The 16,801-nt window shown below is 36.0% G+C and overlaps 1 protein-coding gene across 7 annotated transcripts in view; it reads right to left on the minus strand.

The window, feature by feature from the left end:
• Positions 1-16,801, minus strand: part of MIER1 (MIER1 transcriptional regulator) — a 58,123-nt gene that overhangs the window by 32,163 nt on the left and 9,159 nt on the right. For 6 of the 7 annotated variants that reach the window (XM_004431464.3, XM_014788260.2, XM_087449257.1 and 3 more), the window contains 2 exons: positions 11,529-11,553; positions 6,729-6,874 (listed from right to left, as the gene is read on the minus strand). In XM_004431464.3, coding sequence (XP_004431521.2) covers positions 6,729-6,874; positions 11,529-11,553 — 171 coding nt within the window. Of the gene's footprint in view, positions 1-6,728; positions 6,875-11,359; positions 11,397-11,528; positions 11,554-16,801 lie in introns of all 7 variants that reach the window. The other variant, XM_087449270.1, reaches the window with a different exon arrangement.

Here is a 16,801-nt window from a genome sequence, read left to right on the forward strand (position 1 = left end):
AGGATTTAACCAAGAGTTAAGTGATCAAGAGGTCCTGGTGACACCGAATCTCTGGTTCCAGACATTCCTTGGACCCAGATACACATTCATAGGACTTCTAAAAAAGTTCTTAAAAATAATAAAAACAATAAAGTTCTAATAAACTTTTAAAAAGTTCACTTTCAGTCAGTTAGTTCTAGATGGGTTCTATCACATGTAAGCAAAATATCCTTGCCTATTCCATCAGGAAAATGTTTGCTTAATATTAAAAACAAAGAGTACATACTGGTATTACGCTTTTGTTTAGGTATTAACATTTAACTTAACCTCTGTCACCAATATCAAGTAAGTAAGCAACAATTGTAACCCACTGAGGAATTCAACAGTCAGAGTTTGACAGTATTATGAAATTATCTTACTTGATCTAAGGTATAAAGCGAAGATATTGCAGCAAGCACTGGGCTACAACTACGATAAAAACCAAAATCAATTTTGCTGAGGAATCCTGAGTTTCAAATTCAAGTAGCATTTATTAGCATTTATTGTGTCCCTACTATGTGCTAAAAAAATCTTTAAGTAATTCTGCTATCAGGTATCATGTAAGGATCATTTATTGCTGTCTGCCCCCCAAGCCTTTCTTTCTACTTCTATACTCTTCTTCTTCCAGGAAATGTTCCTTCCTCCATTCCAAGCATGTATTTTGATTGAAAGCTCACCTTCTGGACCAAACAGCATCTGATCCAATTGGAATCACTGCATTCCCTGGCCATAGGTTTGGCATGGGCACATGACCCAAGCTTGGCCACAGTTTATTTCCAGATTTTTACCAATAGCAGCTAAAGAAACACAGACTATCTCAAGCAGCGAATCTAGGAGACCTGGGAACTGACTGCATATGAAGAAAGTTGGTCTGTAAAAGGACGGCACCATGCAGAAAAGCAGAAACAGAAAATATGTTCTGGTGACACTTGAGACATCCCCCTGCCCTTAATGAAATCACATAGGCCCTGCACTAAATTCTTTTTTGCCTAAGCTAGTTCAAGATAGATTTCTTTATTTGCCCCCAAATATTCTGATATAAACAGTAATGATATCCTGTAAAGCAAATGTTATTTCCCTCTGAAAATAAGACTAAAAGTTTTAGTCTTAAATAAGACTAAAGATGAATAAACCGAGGCTGGCAGGACATTATTATACGAGGGCCTGTCAAGTCAGTCACCTGTTCCAGAGAATCTCTCATTAGCTAACAATGTCAAAGTCTGTGTTCTACCAGGTACTAAGGGGCTTTCCTCAACTTAAAGTGAAACATCACAGTAAAGTGGCACAACATTTTATTCCCATTGATACAACTGTTAAGAGTACAGAAATGGGGGGAGCAGAGTGAAAGAAAATTATAGGTCAAATACAACAGATTTTCACAGTTTTGAAACAGATGTCTTGGGGAATTCTATTAATGAAATAACTACTAAGATTTATTGAGTGGTTACCATGTGCCAGACAATGTGCTAAATGTTTTACAGACATCATCCTTGTAATAGCACTGAAGCTTAATGACATTAAGTAACTTTTCCAAAGTCACACACTGAATTAGCAGTGCAGCTGAGTTCTCAACCAGGCCATATGACTCACTGCTTTACAGTGCCCTCACATACACATGCATGTATACTCTCTTCCTTGAAACCTGACCCTGGGTTCAGCGTACATCACCCTGACGGAGCATGAAATAAAACGTGCTGGGTTGACAAACTATAAGAAATGAGGAAAACGGACACAGTACAAAATGAATAAAAATACAGGACTGTGTACTATACCTGCATGTTGTGCTTTAAGAAATAAGTTGTCTAAGCACTATAACAAAAAGAGGGGCAATCACGTCTGAATAAGAAAGGGATGCTAGCTGGAGGGGGGAAAGAACAGACTTTTTAAAAGACAAACATTATACTGAAATTAAATCTGTCCTTTAACTTAAAAACAATAGGATAAAGTTACCAAGTACCAACAATAGTTTTATAAGGTTGGAGTGGTGTCCATCTCTTGGCTGCAGAGGAGGTAGCTCTCCCTCCCTCACATCAGGAGGTTAGTCATTTAGAAGTGACTGCTCATGGCAGCAGATGTTGGTTCAAGGGCCATTTGGTCGATGGACATAGAACTCTTCTTATATCTGTTGTACCCAAACTGACTTACCAGTAAATGCTTATCAAAAGGGGAGGAAGGAGGAAAGAGGTTAATTTCCAGCCAGGAAGGCCTAAGGGACCATATCCAGATTGGACTAGAGAGAGTTCCTAAGGTAACCAACCTCTTGGGGCTGGAGCTTGACTATAAAATACACCAGGAAGAAATGGTGGCAGTGAATTCTTTTTTTTTTTTTTGTGAGGAAGACCAGCCCTGAGCTACCATGCTAATCCTCCTCTTTTTGCTGAGGAAGACTGGCTCTGAGCTAACATCTATTGCCAATCCTCCTCCTTTTTTTTCCCCAAAGCCCCAGTAGATAGTTGTATGTCATAGCAGCACATCCTTCTAGTTGCTGTATGTGGGAAGCGGCCTCAGCGTGGCCGGACAAGTGGTGTGTCGGTGCGTGCCCGGGATCCGAACCCGGGCAGCCAGTAGCGGAGCCCTCGCACTTAACCACTAAGCCACGGGGCCGGCCCAGTGAACTCTTCTTTATAATCCTCATGCTGGGGTTTCTTTTTTTTTTTTAATTTTTATTTTTTTTAATTTTTATTTATTTATTTTTCCCCCCAAAGCCCCAGTAGATAGTTGTATGTCATAGTTGCACAGCCTTCTAGTTGCTGTATGTGGGACACAGCCTCAGCATGGCCGGAGAAGCGGTGCGTCAGTGCGCACCCGGGATCGAACCCGGGCCGCCAGCAGCGGAGCGCGTGCACTTAACCGCTAAGCCACAGGGCCGGCCCTGGGGTTTCTTCTTTTATCTATATAATTCATGTTGCATGCACACTTCAAAAAATACTCAATCTCTCATATTTTAATCTTTATTCTCTAGCTCTGGAGATTCACTGGATGGAATGCATCCAGCACTTTAAAGTGAATATTAACTATTAATATTGTTATAATATGATCCCAATCCTTCCTCTCCTAAATAGACTACAATTCTTCCCTTCAAAGCAAGACTGAGTTTGAAGAGTGCAATCGAAAAACAGTTACATCTGTATATTGTTATTCCTAGCAAACGAAAGTCTATTTACTATGGGAATGATTCTGACACTCCTTCTAAGATCACCACAACAAAGTCTAACCTGTATATCTAACTCTATTAAAACATTTAAAGCTAAATTTACATAACTAAAATATCTTTTAATTGATAAGATTCATGCATGCAAATATAACAATACACATCAAAGCTTCTTCCACGAAAAGCTAGTTAAAATTTTAGAATTCAAACTGAATGAACTTAAAACCACAAGCTATGCAGTTATAACTCTTGAATGAATCAACTGTTAGAATTCTGCCACACCTATATCAAAAGTCCATTACACGCAACCAAAGTGCCAGGTAAAAACCACCCTACCAATTCCTGACATAACTATAATGTTTCGCTTCTAAAAAACCAAATCAGTACAGTAATCAATATGACAAACTCTTGCTCACTGTTTTAATAAAAACAAAAACCAGTTTGGTTTGGTTCATACCTAAAGAGTTTATAACTATAGGAAATCCAACACACTGGCTCTGAACTAGCTTAGCTGCAGGTTACAGATAAAAGCATTGGTGATTCTGTGCTACTTAAACCTAAGCCTTAATTATTCTGGGAAAAGTCAGAAGTTATCTGAGAAGGTATAAGACTGGTTGAAAACAATGATAAAAGACTGGTTCCCTTGTCCTTCTTTTCCTTTCTATATTCTCTATAAATCTATTTTAGTTACTTTTTCCTAAGGAAGGGTCATTTGAAAGTAAGTCTTGGGGGGCTGTAAAGCACTGGGGAAGTAGGTAGAATAAAGGAGAAAAAAGAAAGACAATAACATGCCCCTAATTTTAGCAAAGCCCATTAGTAATTCAGTACTAATTAAATGTAATAGCCCATTTTCTGAAATAGAAGAAAACAATAGTCATTCCACCTCATAACCTATTATATAACCTATACTTGATTATCTCCTCTTGAGTACCCACTCAATTACTTGGGTAATGTAGAATGTGATACAATGGAAAATAGAAGATTCTCCTCCTTTACCTTTTATCCCATGGATAAGTTATTCAGAAACAAGAAAATATATGTAAAGCTATAAAAGTTTCTGTGAAATATAAGCAAATAGTTGGAAATAACTGCCTTTCTATTTCATACATATGAAGTGATTGTGATTGATTTTTAATCAATTGTTTCATTTGCTGTTCACCTAGGTTCTGAATCATCCAAGCAAATTATCCCTGTCTTGTGAATGGCTTTCCAGCCTCTTCTCAAGAACAGTTCCGACTCCAGGTTCTTCATGTTTTTTTTAACCCATTCTTGAAAAGCTTTTATAACAACTTTACATCATTGCCACTAAGACCAATTCTGTTCTCTAGCTTAAAACCACAAAATACTGAATTGCTTAGGCACTGTGGATTAAGCCAGCTTTAATCACTAAATGACCTAATACAGGATCACCCGACAAGATCTTACTAAATATTAACAGGACTCCTTTTCCACCTCCTTAAATGTACACTTTAAAACTTTAAAACTTGGAACTTTAAAAAGTTCCAAGCTAAAATTCTGAAACACAGATTAGTCTTTACTACTATAAAGGTATAAATTCATCTTTCCATATTATATACTCCAAATGCTTAAAAGTTGGCACCATGTCCTATTTATTTCTTATGTTCTTTTTATCACGGAGGACAGCAGACTGGATTTTTAATAAATTTTAATTAGAGGATCCCAGATTGATTTATCCATTCATTCAAAACCTCTGAGTGACCACTCAGAGGTACGATGAAATACACTGGTGAATAAAACAGACATGGTCCCTCCTCTCAGGGAACTAAAGGAGGATACAGACAATAAATTAAACAAACATATAATTACAATTTGTTAGGTGTAAAGAAGGCATTGAATGGGGTATGGTGGCTAAAAAAAGCTAATTAGGGGACAGGAAAGGTCATTGTTAGGAGGCAACATTAAGCCCAGACTTAAGAGGATAAGCAGCCAGCATCAGAAAGCACATACCAGAGAGCGGAATGAGCTGAAAAGACTTGAAGCAGGCAGAAACGAGCACACCTAAGAACGAAAGCAGCTGGTATGGCTACAGAAGAGCTTGACAAGGCAGTGTAACACATGGAAGAAGGACCACATCATGCAGGTGGCCTTGCTGGCCTGGTCCAGGAGTCTGGATTTTCTTCTGATGCAACAGGAAGCCATTGAGGGGTTTTAAATAGGAGGCTGACATAAACTGATGTATATTTTGGAAAGATCATCATGGCTGCTGTGGAAAAACACTGGAGAGAAGAGTGGTAAAAGAGGACATCGAGAAACCAGTTAGGAAGCTACGGCAACAGTCTAGGCTAGAAATGATGGTGACCTGGCAGCAGAAATGGAGCAGGAGCTGGACAAGAGATATTTTTGTGGAAGAAATGATAAGCTTATTTAGGAGTAGGTATTGGGTCTGAAGGAAGATGACTCCCTGGTCTGTGACTTAGGCAACCAGGTAAATAGTAGTGGCATTTTTTACCGAGATGGAGAAGACAGGGAAGGAACAGGTAGAAGACGGAGAACATCAATCAACAGTTCTGTTTTGGACATTTAAAATTTTAAGACGTCTACTGAGATATCCAAGCAGAAATGTCAAGCAGGTGGTTAGGTAAACAAAACTGGAGACAGGGAATAGGTTAATGCTAGAAAAATAAACTAAGGAATACTCAGCATACAGACACCATGGGAATAGATTACAGCCGATCACCTAGTTTAGTAATTTTCAAATTTGGTGTGCATACTTAGTGAAGATGTAGCTTTGAGCCCCAACCTGCAGAGATTCTGATTCAGTATGCCTGGGGAGAGGCATAGGAATCCGCATTTCTTAGTAAGTCCATGAGTGATTCTAAAGCAGCTGACCCGCATACTACATTTTGAGGAGCACTGACATAGAGATGGAAGAAAAGAAAGTCCAGGGCTGAGAACTGAGAAATTACAAATTTAAACGTTGGGTAAAGGAAGATAAGTGTGCAAAGGATAGTGAATAGGAACAAACAGGGAAAACTGGACAGTGGGTTACTCCGGAATTCAAATAAAAGAAGGGAGTGGTAAACCATGGAATACCGCCGAGAGTAACGTGACCGATGGGTTTAACAATAAAATCACTGGTCATCTTGAGAGCAAGGGGCAGAGACAATCTAGAGCACTTTACTTCAGTAAATGAGAAATGAGGAAATAGGAAATGAGGAAATGAGGAAGATGACAGCAACTCTTTTAAGAAATTTTGGCTCTGAAGGGGAGTAAATAAAAGGTGCAGTAATTAGGAGAGGACAGAATGTACGTAAGAGGAAGTTTACAATCCTTTGATAGTCCATTTTTGACCCAAAAACTGTGATGTCTTACCAAAGTAACTATTTGAATTCTATTTCACAAAATAAAGTTATTTATTAAAAAAAAAAATGCCTTTCAAACTTGAAATATCCCACCTATGAAGACAAAGAATTTTTCAGTATCAATTATATATACCACTTTCCCCCAAAAACACAGGTAGAGAACCAAAATTTCAAGTGTTTCCTGTCTCCACAAAAAGTGATAACAGCTTCACCCTCTAGCTCTTCTTGTTATTTACCCTTGCAAGATCCTCTATTTCAGAACTGAAGTTTGTTTCTCCTTCCATCATTTCTTCCTCTTCTAATGTTCGTTCATCATCAAAATCATGAACCAGCATGTCAGCTGATGGATCAAATTCATGGTCATCTGATGTTGCTGAACCTCCTGGTAAAGAATATTTTAAAAAGTTTGGTAAACCAAATTAAGTGTATCTTATTAATATTAATTTAATGTTTAAGGTATTTGAAGCTGAATATAAGTCAAATAAAAATACCAGGGAAAAGCTATGCACAGCAAGTATTCTTTACTGTTTCAAAAATCCTTGCTCTTACTCATCATCCCCCCGGAAAATCTCTTCTCTAAGGGATTATTTTTGCCCTGTCACACCTCTATATATTGTTACAACTGCAAAACTGGATGTTTATAGCTTTAAAAGAGTGCATACAGCTTTTTAAAAGAGTATTATAATTTTCTAAACATCAAAGTTGAGTTGTAAAGAATAAATGGTCACATCAAATAAGAATGATCTTTTGTGTGGGGAAAAAAAATCACAATTCTTAATCATTTGATTAATATTTAATAGACTCAGTGAGTATTAACCCCTTTGGCCGAGAAGAATATACATAATCATGTGAAATACATAGTCATCTGAATATATAGTTCAGTGAAAATACAGCTGCACTCAAATATTATTCTTCTATCAGCACTTCCATGAAAATATACAGGTAGCTGTTTTTAACTTACTTGATTTAGATCTGAAATAACTCAAACATAGAATATAAAAGCAAAATTTATTAAAATTGCATATAGAACTCTTATGAAAGGCATTAAAAATAATGTAGTAAGTAACTGATGTGTAAGCTAATCTATTTTTAGCTTGGTGGCTGGGGACTATTGCTGTACTCACTAGGTTCAAGTCTTGTAATAGTAGATTGCAAATGCTGGGCATATATATTCTGTAAGCTATCCCCACATTTGGCTATCGCCAAACCTGGACTAAAGTTTGCAAAAGCATTGTTCACTAATAAACCGATGAGTTATTTAACATCAAAAAAATCAACCGGCAATTTCTTTTATCAGTTTCAACTGTTAAAGGTTATATTCACAGATGTACCTACCCTTCCATTTCATTCTAGTAAGAGAACCAATAAGTAAAACAGAGAGATGATAGAGGCTGATTTCCTGAAAATCACACTATTAGGGACAAGGGGGCACCCAAGGCTCAGGATTCTTCTCACCTCGCCTAATTTCTAGGGTAAGAACCATTTTTTGAGTGCTTACTACGTGCCAAATACTGTGCTCAAGTACTTCACATACATCCTCATTTAATCTTCAAACAATCCTATGAAGGACAAAAACAAAAACTTGAGGCTCAGACAGTTTAAGCAGCATGTTTAAACTCAGAGCCAGTAGGTGGCAAGGATGGAATTTGAATCCTGGGTCTGCTAATTTCAACACCTGGGCTTTTACTGCGCTCCACGCCTGCTCTAAGTCACAGCCTCAGAAACAGCAGGTACCCTGCCTTGAAGAATACATAGAGAGAGTCTCTGTTTACTAAGATGAGTGAACTGCAAGCTAGGTCAGGTGGCAAAGCGTTTAGAAGTCAATACTCTTTGAGGAACATAATAAAATATTGATATTAAAAACAAAATAACTAAATTATTTTGTTGAATTAGCAATCAGGTATCATCTTATAGTACAAATGAGTTAAATTATCAGTTTTAAAACGATTTGCAAAATAAAAATATTCAGAAAAATAAATTATCTTAATTTATTCTGGAAATTAAGAAAAGTGTGACATAACTTTAGCAGGGCATCTTAGTACTGGTTGAGGGACTGGACAAAAGGGTTCCACAGGAGCACAGTTTGAGAACCAATAATTAAGTTGTAGCTTTCTTGGCTCAATCATTATCTCTTCTTCCTGAGTTTTCAATGGAAAACGTTTCCAAAACTTTTAGTCACCCAGCAATTTTCTAGAACACTTAGCCAATAATTATGTATTCCTATAGATGGTGCTATACTTTTCTTCTCCCTTGTAGGCAGAATGCTTCTAAAAAAAAACCTCACAGCACCACTTTGTATACTATTATCCTAATCATAATATAATTCCTATTGGATGCAAATACTGTCAAAAATAATTATGCTTAATTCCTTACTACTTATACTCTTTTACCAACTGAAAAAAAAAAAGAAAAATCCAGCTCACAGGAGTACACAGCACCAAATCGTGAGTGTTATAAAACTTACTGGAAGTCCCCCATTTTTTGGTCATTATTTGCAAAGCCAATTATATTTAAAGCCTTGTCACTTCACCCCCCCACTACATGAAATAAAGTGTGGGTGACCCCTTTCTCCCTTCCTTTCCCCACATATACACTGCACTGTTTTCTACAAACTTTCAATTTCAATTTTTCTCTTGCTTTTATCTGACCTCTTTGTTTTATTTGACTTCTTTTTTACCTTGTTCTTTGGGACCAACTAACCATCCTATTCCTTTCTGTTAATTACTAATCCCATCGTTAAGCTATCTCCTAGGGAAAAAAATCCCAAAAATGTAATATTAGGGGGAGGGAGTCTGGTGCTCTATGAAAATAAATATTTTGCTTGAGTTAAGGCAAATATCACTGCTTTGTCCTAAAATTCCATCTTACTGCAAAATTACTAAAATGTACGTTACATATTTCCAAAGAGTCATAAGATAATTTCAGTTTATAATATACCATGTGCACTCATTTAATCATTTTATTACCTTTGCCTCCCTAAAATCCCCACCTCTAATGGCTACTGGTCTTACAAGTAAAGCCTTGTACTATGCCTCCACATTGGTTTACACTGGTGGAGTCTAGAGACAAACCACTTAGCCTGTGTCATCTGACTACTATTACTAGCATCAATTCCAAAGTGCAGCTTTGTTACAAAGGACACAGCCTCTTACCAGTGGACCAAAATTTTTTTTACATGAGGCTTCTATTTCTATTTTTTTCCACCAATTTTTGTAACTGCCTACAATTAGTATTACTTATAAGAACAATAAACATTCCCTTGAACAGAAGCCTGATATTAACAAATGCTGTCTACCTCAAAAGATCTTCATTAGCCTAAAAACAAACAAAAAAGCCATTCAATCTATTTGTATAAGCATTCAGCAAGTAGTAAAGCCCATCGAAGACATTTATATTCTTCAAACTCCTCTCTTCTTCCAGTTCAGCCTAGGCTGATTCAAATGCAATGGATACAAAGAAAGCCATTTATTAATGTCATTTTTGGAGTAATTATTTTTATGTACCTATGTATTACCTGATGAATGTCTCAAAAATTCATAGAAAAATATCTAAAACTCAGTCTATTTGCAACATCACAACATTAACAAAAACAACTAGAACCTATTTTTTCAATGAAATGATTTCTGTGTTTGAAAGAAAAAAAAAAAAATACTAGGAACAATTCCATGTCCTAAAAAGAATATGGTAAGCTAATATTTCTGTGAGTTCAGATTACTTCCAACCTCAACCATCCAGAACATATTTATAAACTAGGAAGTAAAAAAAAAAAAAAAATCCTTGAGTTTCAGAAATATCACAAAGCCTAATGTACTTTATTGCCAAGCATACTAGAAAGAGTCAAACATTTCCAGCTGAAATAAATACGAGAAAATCAACTGTCAATTGAGCACACTAGTCATTCAGAAGGGATCTGGAGGTATTCTGGTCCAACTCCTACTTGATACACTGTACTACAGAGCACCACGATTGGTGTTCATGAAAAGGACCCGGAACCATTAAAAAGAGGCTTATATTAAGCATTTTTTTACAAACAAACTTCCTAAAATTTAAGATACAGAAAAGTGATTGCTTCAACAATCTGGAAAATTCAGTAATACGTCATACCTAAATATTCAATATATGTGAGATGTTTTCAAATCAAACATTACTATGCCTCAGAGGGCTCTCTTTCTACTCTTCTCTTGCTATCTCGGGCTGTTCCTTAATCAGCGCACTCCAGTGCAGAAGGAAGTTCCTAGACACTGAGGCAGAAAGACTAGTACCAGACTCTTTTCTGACTGTTCTTCAGCTCCACAACTGCTGCCACAAGGGAACGCTGGACCCTGTGGTGCCAGAACCTCTGACTGATCATGAGAAGCCTAAATCCAGATTTTTTATAAAATATTCTAATGTTTTTAAGGTTACTACACTGGCCAAACAAAAAACATTTGTGGCCCAGATTTGGTCCAAAGATCATATGTTTGCAACCTCTAAGTTAGGAAGAAATGAATCTGTACCATATTTGAAGGAGAATACAAAAGTCCAAAGCTATTCAGTCAGAGGATAAAACCTGATCCTATTCAAATCTAAAAATAACTTCTGTAATTTATAATATTAAATATTCATTTGCTGAAATGTTTTGATTACTTTTCCCTCTCTCACTAAATGCACTAACAATTTTTTTCCTCAAATAAAATACTCGGAATTTCCTGTACAAGCAAATATTTCTAAGTAGTTAGTGACTCCTTTTTAAAAAATACACTTCATATATACTTCAAATCAAACAGCAATGAAAAACTGTAAGAAATACACGTGGAAATTCATTAAAAAAAAAACAGAGAGAGAGAACCCACAAATAGTTGTGAGGTTGAATTCACAGCAGCCTCACCTGTACCTTCATGGACAGTCCAATATTTCATCCATTTCTTTTTCCCCAGAGAAAAGGAGCATTCAGAGGAAAAGCAAGTCAGATGATAGTCTAACTCCTCTACCTTTATGCAACTAACAGGACAAATGTTAGTCAAACAGAGACTATAAAAATGATAGAAAATACTTACCTGGACTTGAAGACTCAACAGATGGCTGAGGGGGGGAGAAAAGAAGAAAAATTAGCATCTTTGTGTAATAAATCTTTACAAACATTACAGGAATTATTCAGTGACTAATATGACACCAAAAACTACACTAAGTTTTAATGTCTGAATTGTCTGAGACAAACTAAAACTTCCTGTATACTCCTTTCTCTGACGCTATATTTATTTAAACAGAAAAAAATTCGAAACACTCTGAATCTAGAAACAAAGACAATATGAAATTGATTCAGATTTTAAAGGCAAATATGAGTCTCATAACATGTTTAAGAGAGACCATTTTAGATCTTGGAATTTTCTGAAATATTCTCTCCTATCAATACAAGAAAAACTATGCAGAAGGTTTGCTATCAAGCTGGTTTCTGGCTTAAAATGTGTCTGAGAAGGGAGGCAGAAACAATTTAAGACATTATTTTAAATAAAAATTACATTGTAAGAAAGCAGAAAGAAAAATTAAAATATTACTTAAGGACCAAACAGAACATCAGGTTAACTTTACTAACAAACAACATATTTTTAAATTATCACAGAATTAGCAACCTTTCAAGCTAAAATCTAGAGGTTAAGTTATCTGTTGGAAGATCACAAAGATTCCCACTTATAATACTCCTTCTAATGTACCATTCTACCTCTCATAAATTTAACCACATGCATCTGGAAGATTTAAAGATAAAATTGTTAGTAATTTATTTGAGTAATATCACCACTTGACCATTTGTGGCTGTGTTTTATCTTAATTCAGTTTACTCACAGATAAAGACAAGTCATCTACAAACAAACTCCTAAGACAAATTCAGTAACAAAAACGCAAAAGATGCTTCAAATGACAAACATTATAACTAAAATCTTGCCTGTTCATTCAGAGCTATGTATTTCATGCCTCTCAGAAGTCAGAGAGGCTGGAAGGCCAAAAGCACTAACAAAAAGAAATAGGGATATTCTAGTATTTTTCTTCCTTCTTCTAAGTAATGGGGGAGAGAGGCAAGAAAAACAAAATAGAAATGAGGAAAGTGCCCAATTTTTTAAAAGCTAGACATCTAAGATGAATTCTTATAAGGTATTAAAACTCCATTTTGAAAACTGTCCACACAGTGCTATTGTAGTAAGTATGACATTTTAGATTCCACATGGTGACTTAGGTTCTTTTGAGGCACACTTGTGCAAAGGTCCTATTGTTTTTTCCTTTTAATAAGAGGATGTTTCTTCCCTATAACAGTGTCTTTTTCTAACAAAAGACTGACAGTACTCAGTATTACATATTTTCAAGTGTCACACCACTATCTTTATTTAAAAATCACTCTGCCACAACAGAGTCAAAACAGGGCTACTTTTTAATTCGGTTCCTCTAATGGGAAGCTGGAGAGCAAGGCGAGAGAGAGAGTAATGTAACCATAAAAAGAGTTTCCAGCTTGCTTAACGTCTTTTGGGCAGAGCTACACATTTCCAGCTCACAATGGATTTAACTATCACACAAATTATTACACAGCAAATCAATATTTTAAAACATTAATCTACTTTTATTTCACACAATTATACCTTATTTCCCAAGTTTAAGCATAACTTCTGTCCAAGGCTACAGCAACATTAATGACTATCTTCATCTGGGTCCCAGGTTCACTAACTAGAGTAGCCTTATGAAGTGTTTTTCCCTTTTAGTAAACTTTTGAAACAGGTTTGCACGGCATAAACAAGAAAACCCAGCATTTCTTTCAAATTAGGAGCTTAAAAAGAAATGGTTCTTTGAGCATTCAGTTCTTTTTGAACACTCCAATAATTATTCCATCTAATAGTCTTCTGATAAAAAAAGCTTTCTGATTAAAAATAAGTTATTCTACTGAAGAATAAAAGCTCATTTTCACTGATGTTAGACATGGACAATAATAGAGATACTGAACTGTGAATGGCGTCTGTATACTTTAGTTTGTAAAAGGCCTCAAACAGCACTAAATGCCAATAAATACCATATTGATTGTTGTTTTACTGGTAAATAGTTACCACTTTAAAGTTCTGAAAAAGGCCCCAAATATTTTCCATTCATTAAGATACCTAATGTTTAGAAGATTGATAGCACTTGTAGGTATAGCTGGCATAAAGCAGAACATCCAGTGCTCAAAGATAGCATTAATGATCATGTTACGTCAGACATACTATAATGTTTCAAGAACCATGACTTGACTGATGGTCCATCTAGATTAGGATGGGGGAGGAGAAGTAGGGATGGTCTGCCTATAGAGACACATTTTAGCATTCTATGTCCAAAATAAAATTCCACTCTATTGGTTTGGGGAGGGTGGGAATAAGATCAGTTTCTTGAAAGTTAATTACATCCAATTAAATCAAAGATGAGCTTCTGGAAAACTGGAGTTTGAAAATAGTTTATACCATAAACATTACTTTTGCTTGGCAAAATTATCTTTCAAAATAAAACATGAATTTAGTATCATAATACAGGAGATTTCAACGTGGAATGAGGGCATTTTTTATTTAGGTATTTGAGAGAATAGCAGAACCAGCTTTACATTTATATAGTACCTCATATTCTCAAATGCAAAAGTTACTTGATCATAACCATAAACCTGGCAATAAAACCTGCCCCACCTACACCTCATTGTATAGATTAGCAAACCCAGGAGATCAAGCGACTTGATCCAAGGTTCCATGGTGGGTGGTGAAGGCGAACTGAAGTCTAGGACCTGATTCCTTCTGTACCTCCCAGGGAAACAACAACGTAAAAAAATGTTTCCCTTTACCTCTCTCCTCCTACCCCTTTACTTTTTCTTTTTTAAATGGTTTTCATCTGTTCAAAGCCTGTTTAAAACGTGACTGCAAGCTGTCATCTGTCATGTCAGACTATTATCTACGTCTCGTTAGGAACTGGTATCTCTAACAACACCCTCCACGAAAACCTGCAATATCTACCATTAACGACTACAGTAAATTGGAAAGCGGGAAGGTGGGAAAAAACAAAACTAAAGGTAAACAGGTACCCATTTGTAATAATATCTATTTTTAGAAAAAGCTCAAACTATAAAATGCAAGCAGTAGGGGCCAGCCCAGTGGCACAGGGGTTAAATTTGTGCATTCCGCTTCAGTGGCTCAGGGTTCTTGGGTTCGGATCCTGGGCACGGACCTACTCACTGCTCATCAAGCCATGCTGATGCAGCGTCCCATATAGAAGAGCTACAACTCTACAACTATGATACACAACTATGTACCAGGGCTTTGGGGAGAAAAAGGGGGAAAAAAAAAAAAGAGGAAGATTGGCAAGAGATGTTAGTGCAGTGCCGATCTTCCTCAAAAAAAAAAAAATTAAAAATAAAATAAAATGCAAGCAGTAAAGAAGACTTCACACTGGTGATTATGATGTATTTAAAATGCACTCACACATTATTGGTAGAAATACGAGTTGGTTTAAGCATTCTAGAAGTCACTCTACCAATATGTACTTACCCTACTGATATGCCTAAAGAAGCACACCAAGATATTTGTATACCATTCATTACTACAAAGTTGTTCACAGCAAAAAGTTGGGAAAAAATTTAAAGTCCATCATTTAACTAGTTAGAAATGAAATACAGTAGTTCTTCCAAGCAATGGAACACTATTAATTAATCCATCAAAAAGAATGAGACAGATGTGTTTGTGTTGAGAAAAAAATGCCAAAAAATTTTATATATATATATATATATGGAGTAAAAACAAAAGTGTACAGGAAGGAATAAATTGGGCGGGAATATAAATGAAATTTTTTTTCCCAAAAGGATACACAAGAATCTATTAACAATAGTTACTTTTAGGGAATGGGTTGGGGAGAGAAGGCTTTTTTTATTTTACACCTTTCCGTACTGTTGGAATTTTCTAACCACTTGTAAGTATTACTCTTTGGTTTTTAAAAAGAAAGTCAGTGGAGATTATCTTGTGGAATCATGAGCCATTTTCATCTGCTTCCTTTACTTTTAGATTTTTAAGAAAACCTAGTACTTGCCTTTTTTTTTTTTAAACAAGTCTATAATTTTGGAAAGTAACCTACTTCTCTTTTAGGCACGCAAATAATTGTTTTATCTGAGATGGAAAACGTAACACCAGACAGACACACACACACAGAGTATGAGTAGACTAAATCAAATTTAAAAATGAACTGTATTAACTTTTATAGCAACTTCTATACCTCCAACCATGTATATAATTTAATTGATCAAGGTGCTAATAGTTGTAACAAATATTCAAGGTGGTAGATTTTTTTCAAATGTTTCTCTTTTGTATTTTCCGAGAACATGGTGAGAAATATCTCATACATCAGAAAACTATAAATTGGGAGAAAGTAAAAGATCAACTAACTAGAATATTACCATAGTAAATAAATAGATAAATAAGTAAAAACACAAAGCAATCATCAGACTCGTTTTTCAATGAGCATAACTGTTAGAACCAATTTTTCCCCTCAAACTAATTGCACCACCTTTTCTTTAAGTATTATCATCACCTAATTAGTAATGCAGACACTAAATCAGAGATTCTCACAGTGATGGGAGGTGGGGATAGAAGCCAGGAAGGAGTCATGGGCCCTACTGCAGGGTGGAGAAGGCAGGGGGACTGTGTCAAGGGCTCACCATCCCTCTTTTCCACACGAAATTAAATCACTTAACTTTGCTGTTACCCTGAGGAATTACAGGGCATATAAAAGGTGATGCAAGTCTCGGAGTTAAAATTAGCAATTGTACTACAGTAGTAATAATTTAGAGAATGAGTAGCTATTACCAAGCACTGGGCACTCAGAAGCCCAGGTTCCAGCCTTAATCGTGCCACACACTAACTGCACAACACAGGACAAACTGCATAAACTCTCTGCTCAGTTTCATTTTCTCCAAGATAAAAAGATTCAGATTTCTTCAAGTTTAGTTCAACCCTTTGAGGTCTAAGTTCTTTAACTATGAATTGCTCAAAAGACATAACACTACTAAGCTAAATGAAGGGGATATGTTTAACAGACTCCTCTGAATTTATTTTTTTAAATCCAGGACTACCGACAAAGGATGATCTCAATTTGCAAAGAGCTTTTTGGGGGCACTACTTTATGCGTTTCATATCTACATAAGCATAATTATATCAACCATTTTTCTAAGCCACAGAATAAGTCAAATAGAATGGGTCCCAAGCAACTACTGGTACTTAACAGTTTAATCACTGCAATGAATTTTGAAACTATTTGCAAATCTTTTGAAATATACACAGACTCAATC

The sequence above is a fragment of the Ceratotherium simum genome, chromosome 2 (genome assembly GCF_057802395.1).
Source record: "Ceratotherium simum simum isolate JZ-2026a chromosome 2, ASM5780239v1, whole genome shotgun sequence".
NCBI classification, from domain to species: Eukaryota; Metazoa; Chordata; class Mammalia; order Perissodactyla; family Rhinocerotidae; genus Ceratotherium; species Ceratotherium simum.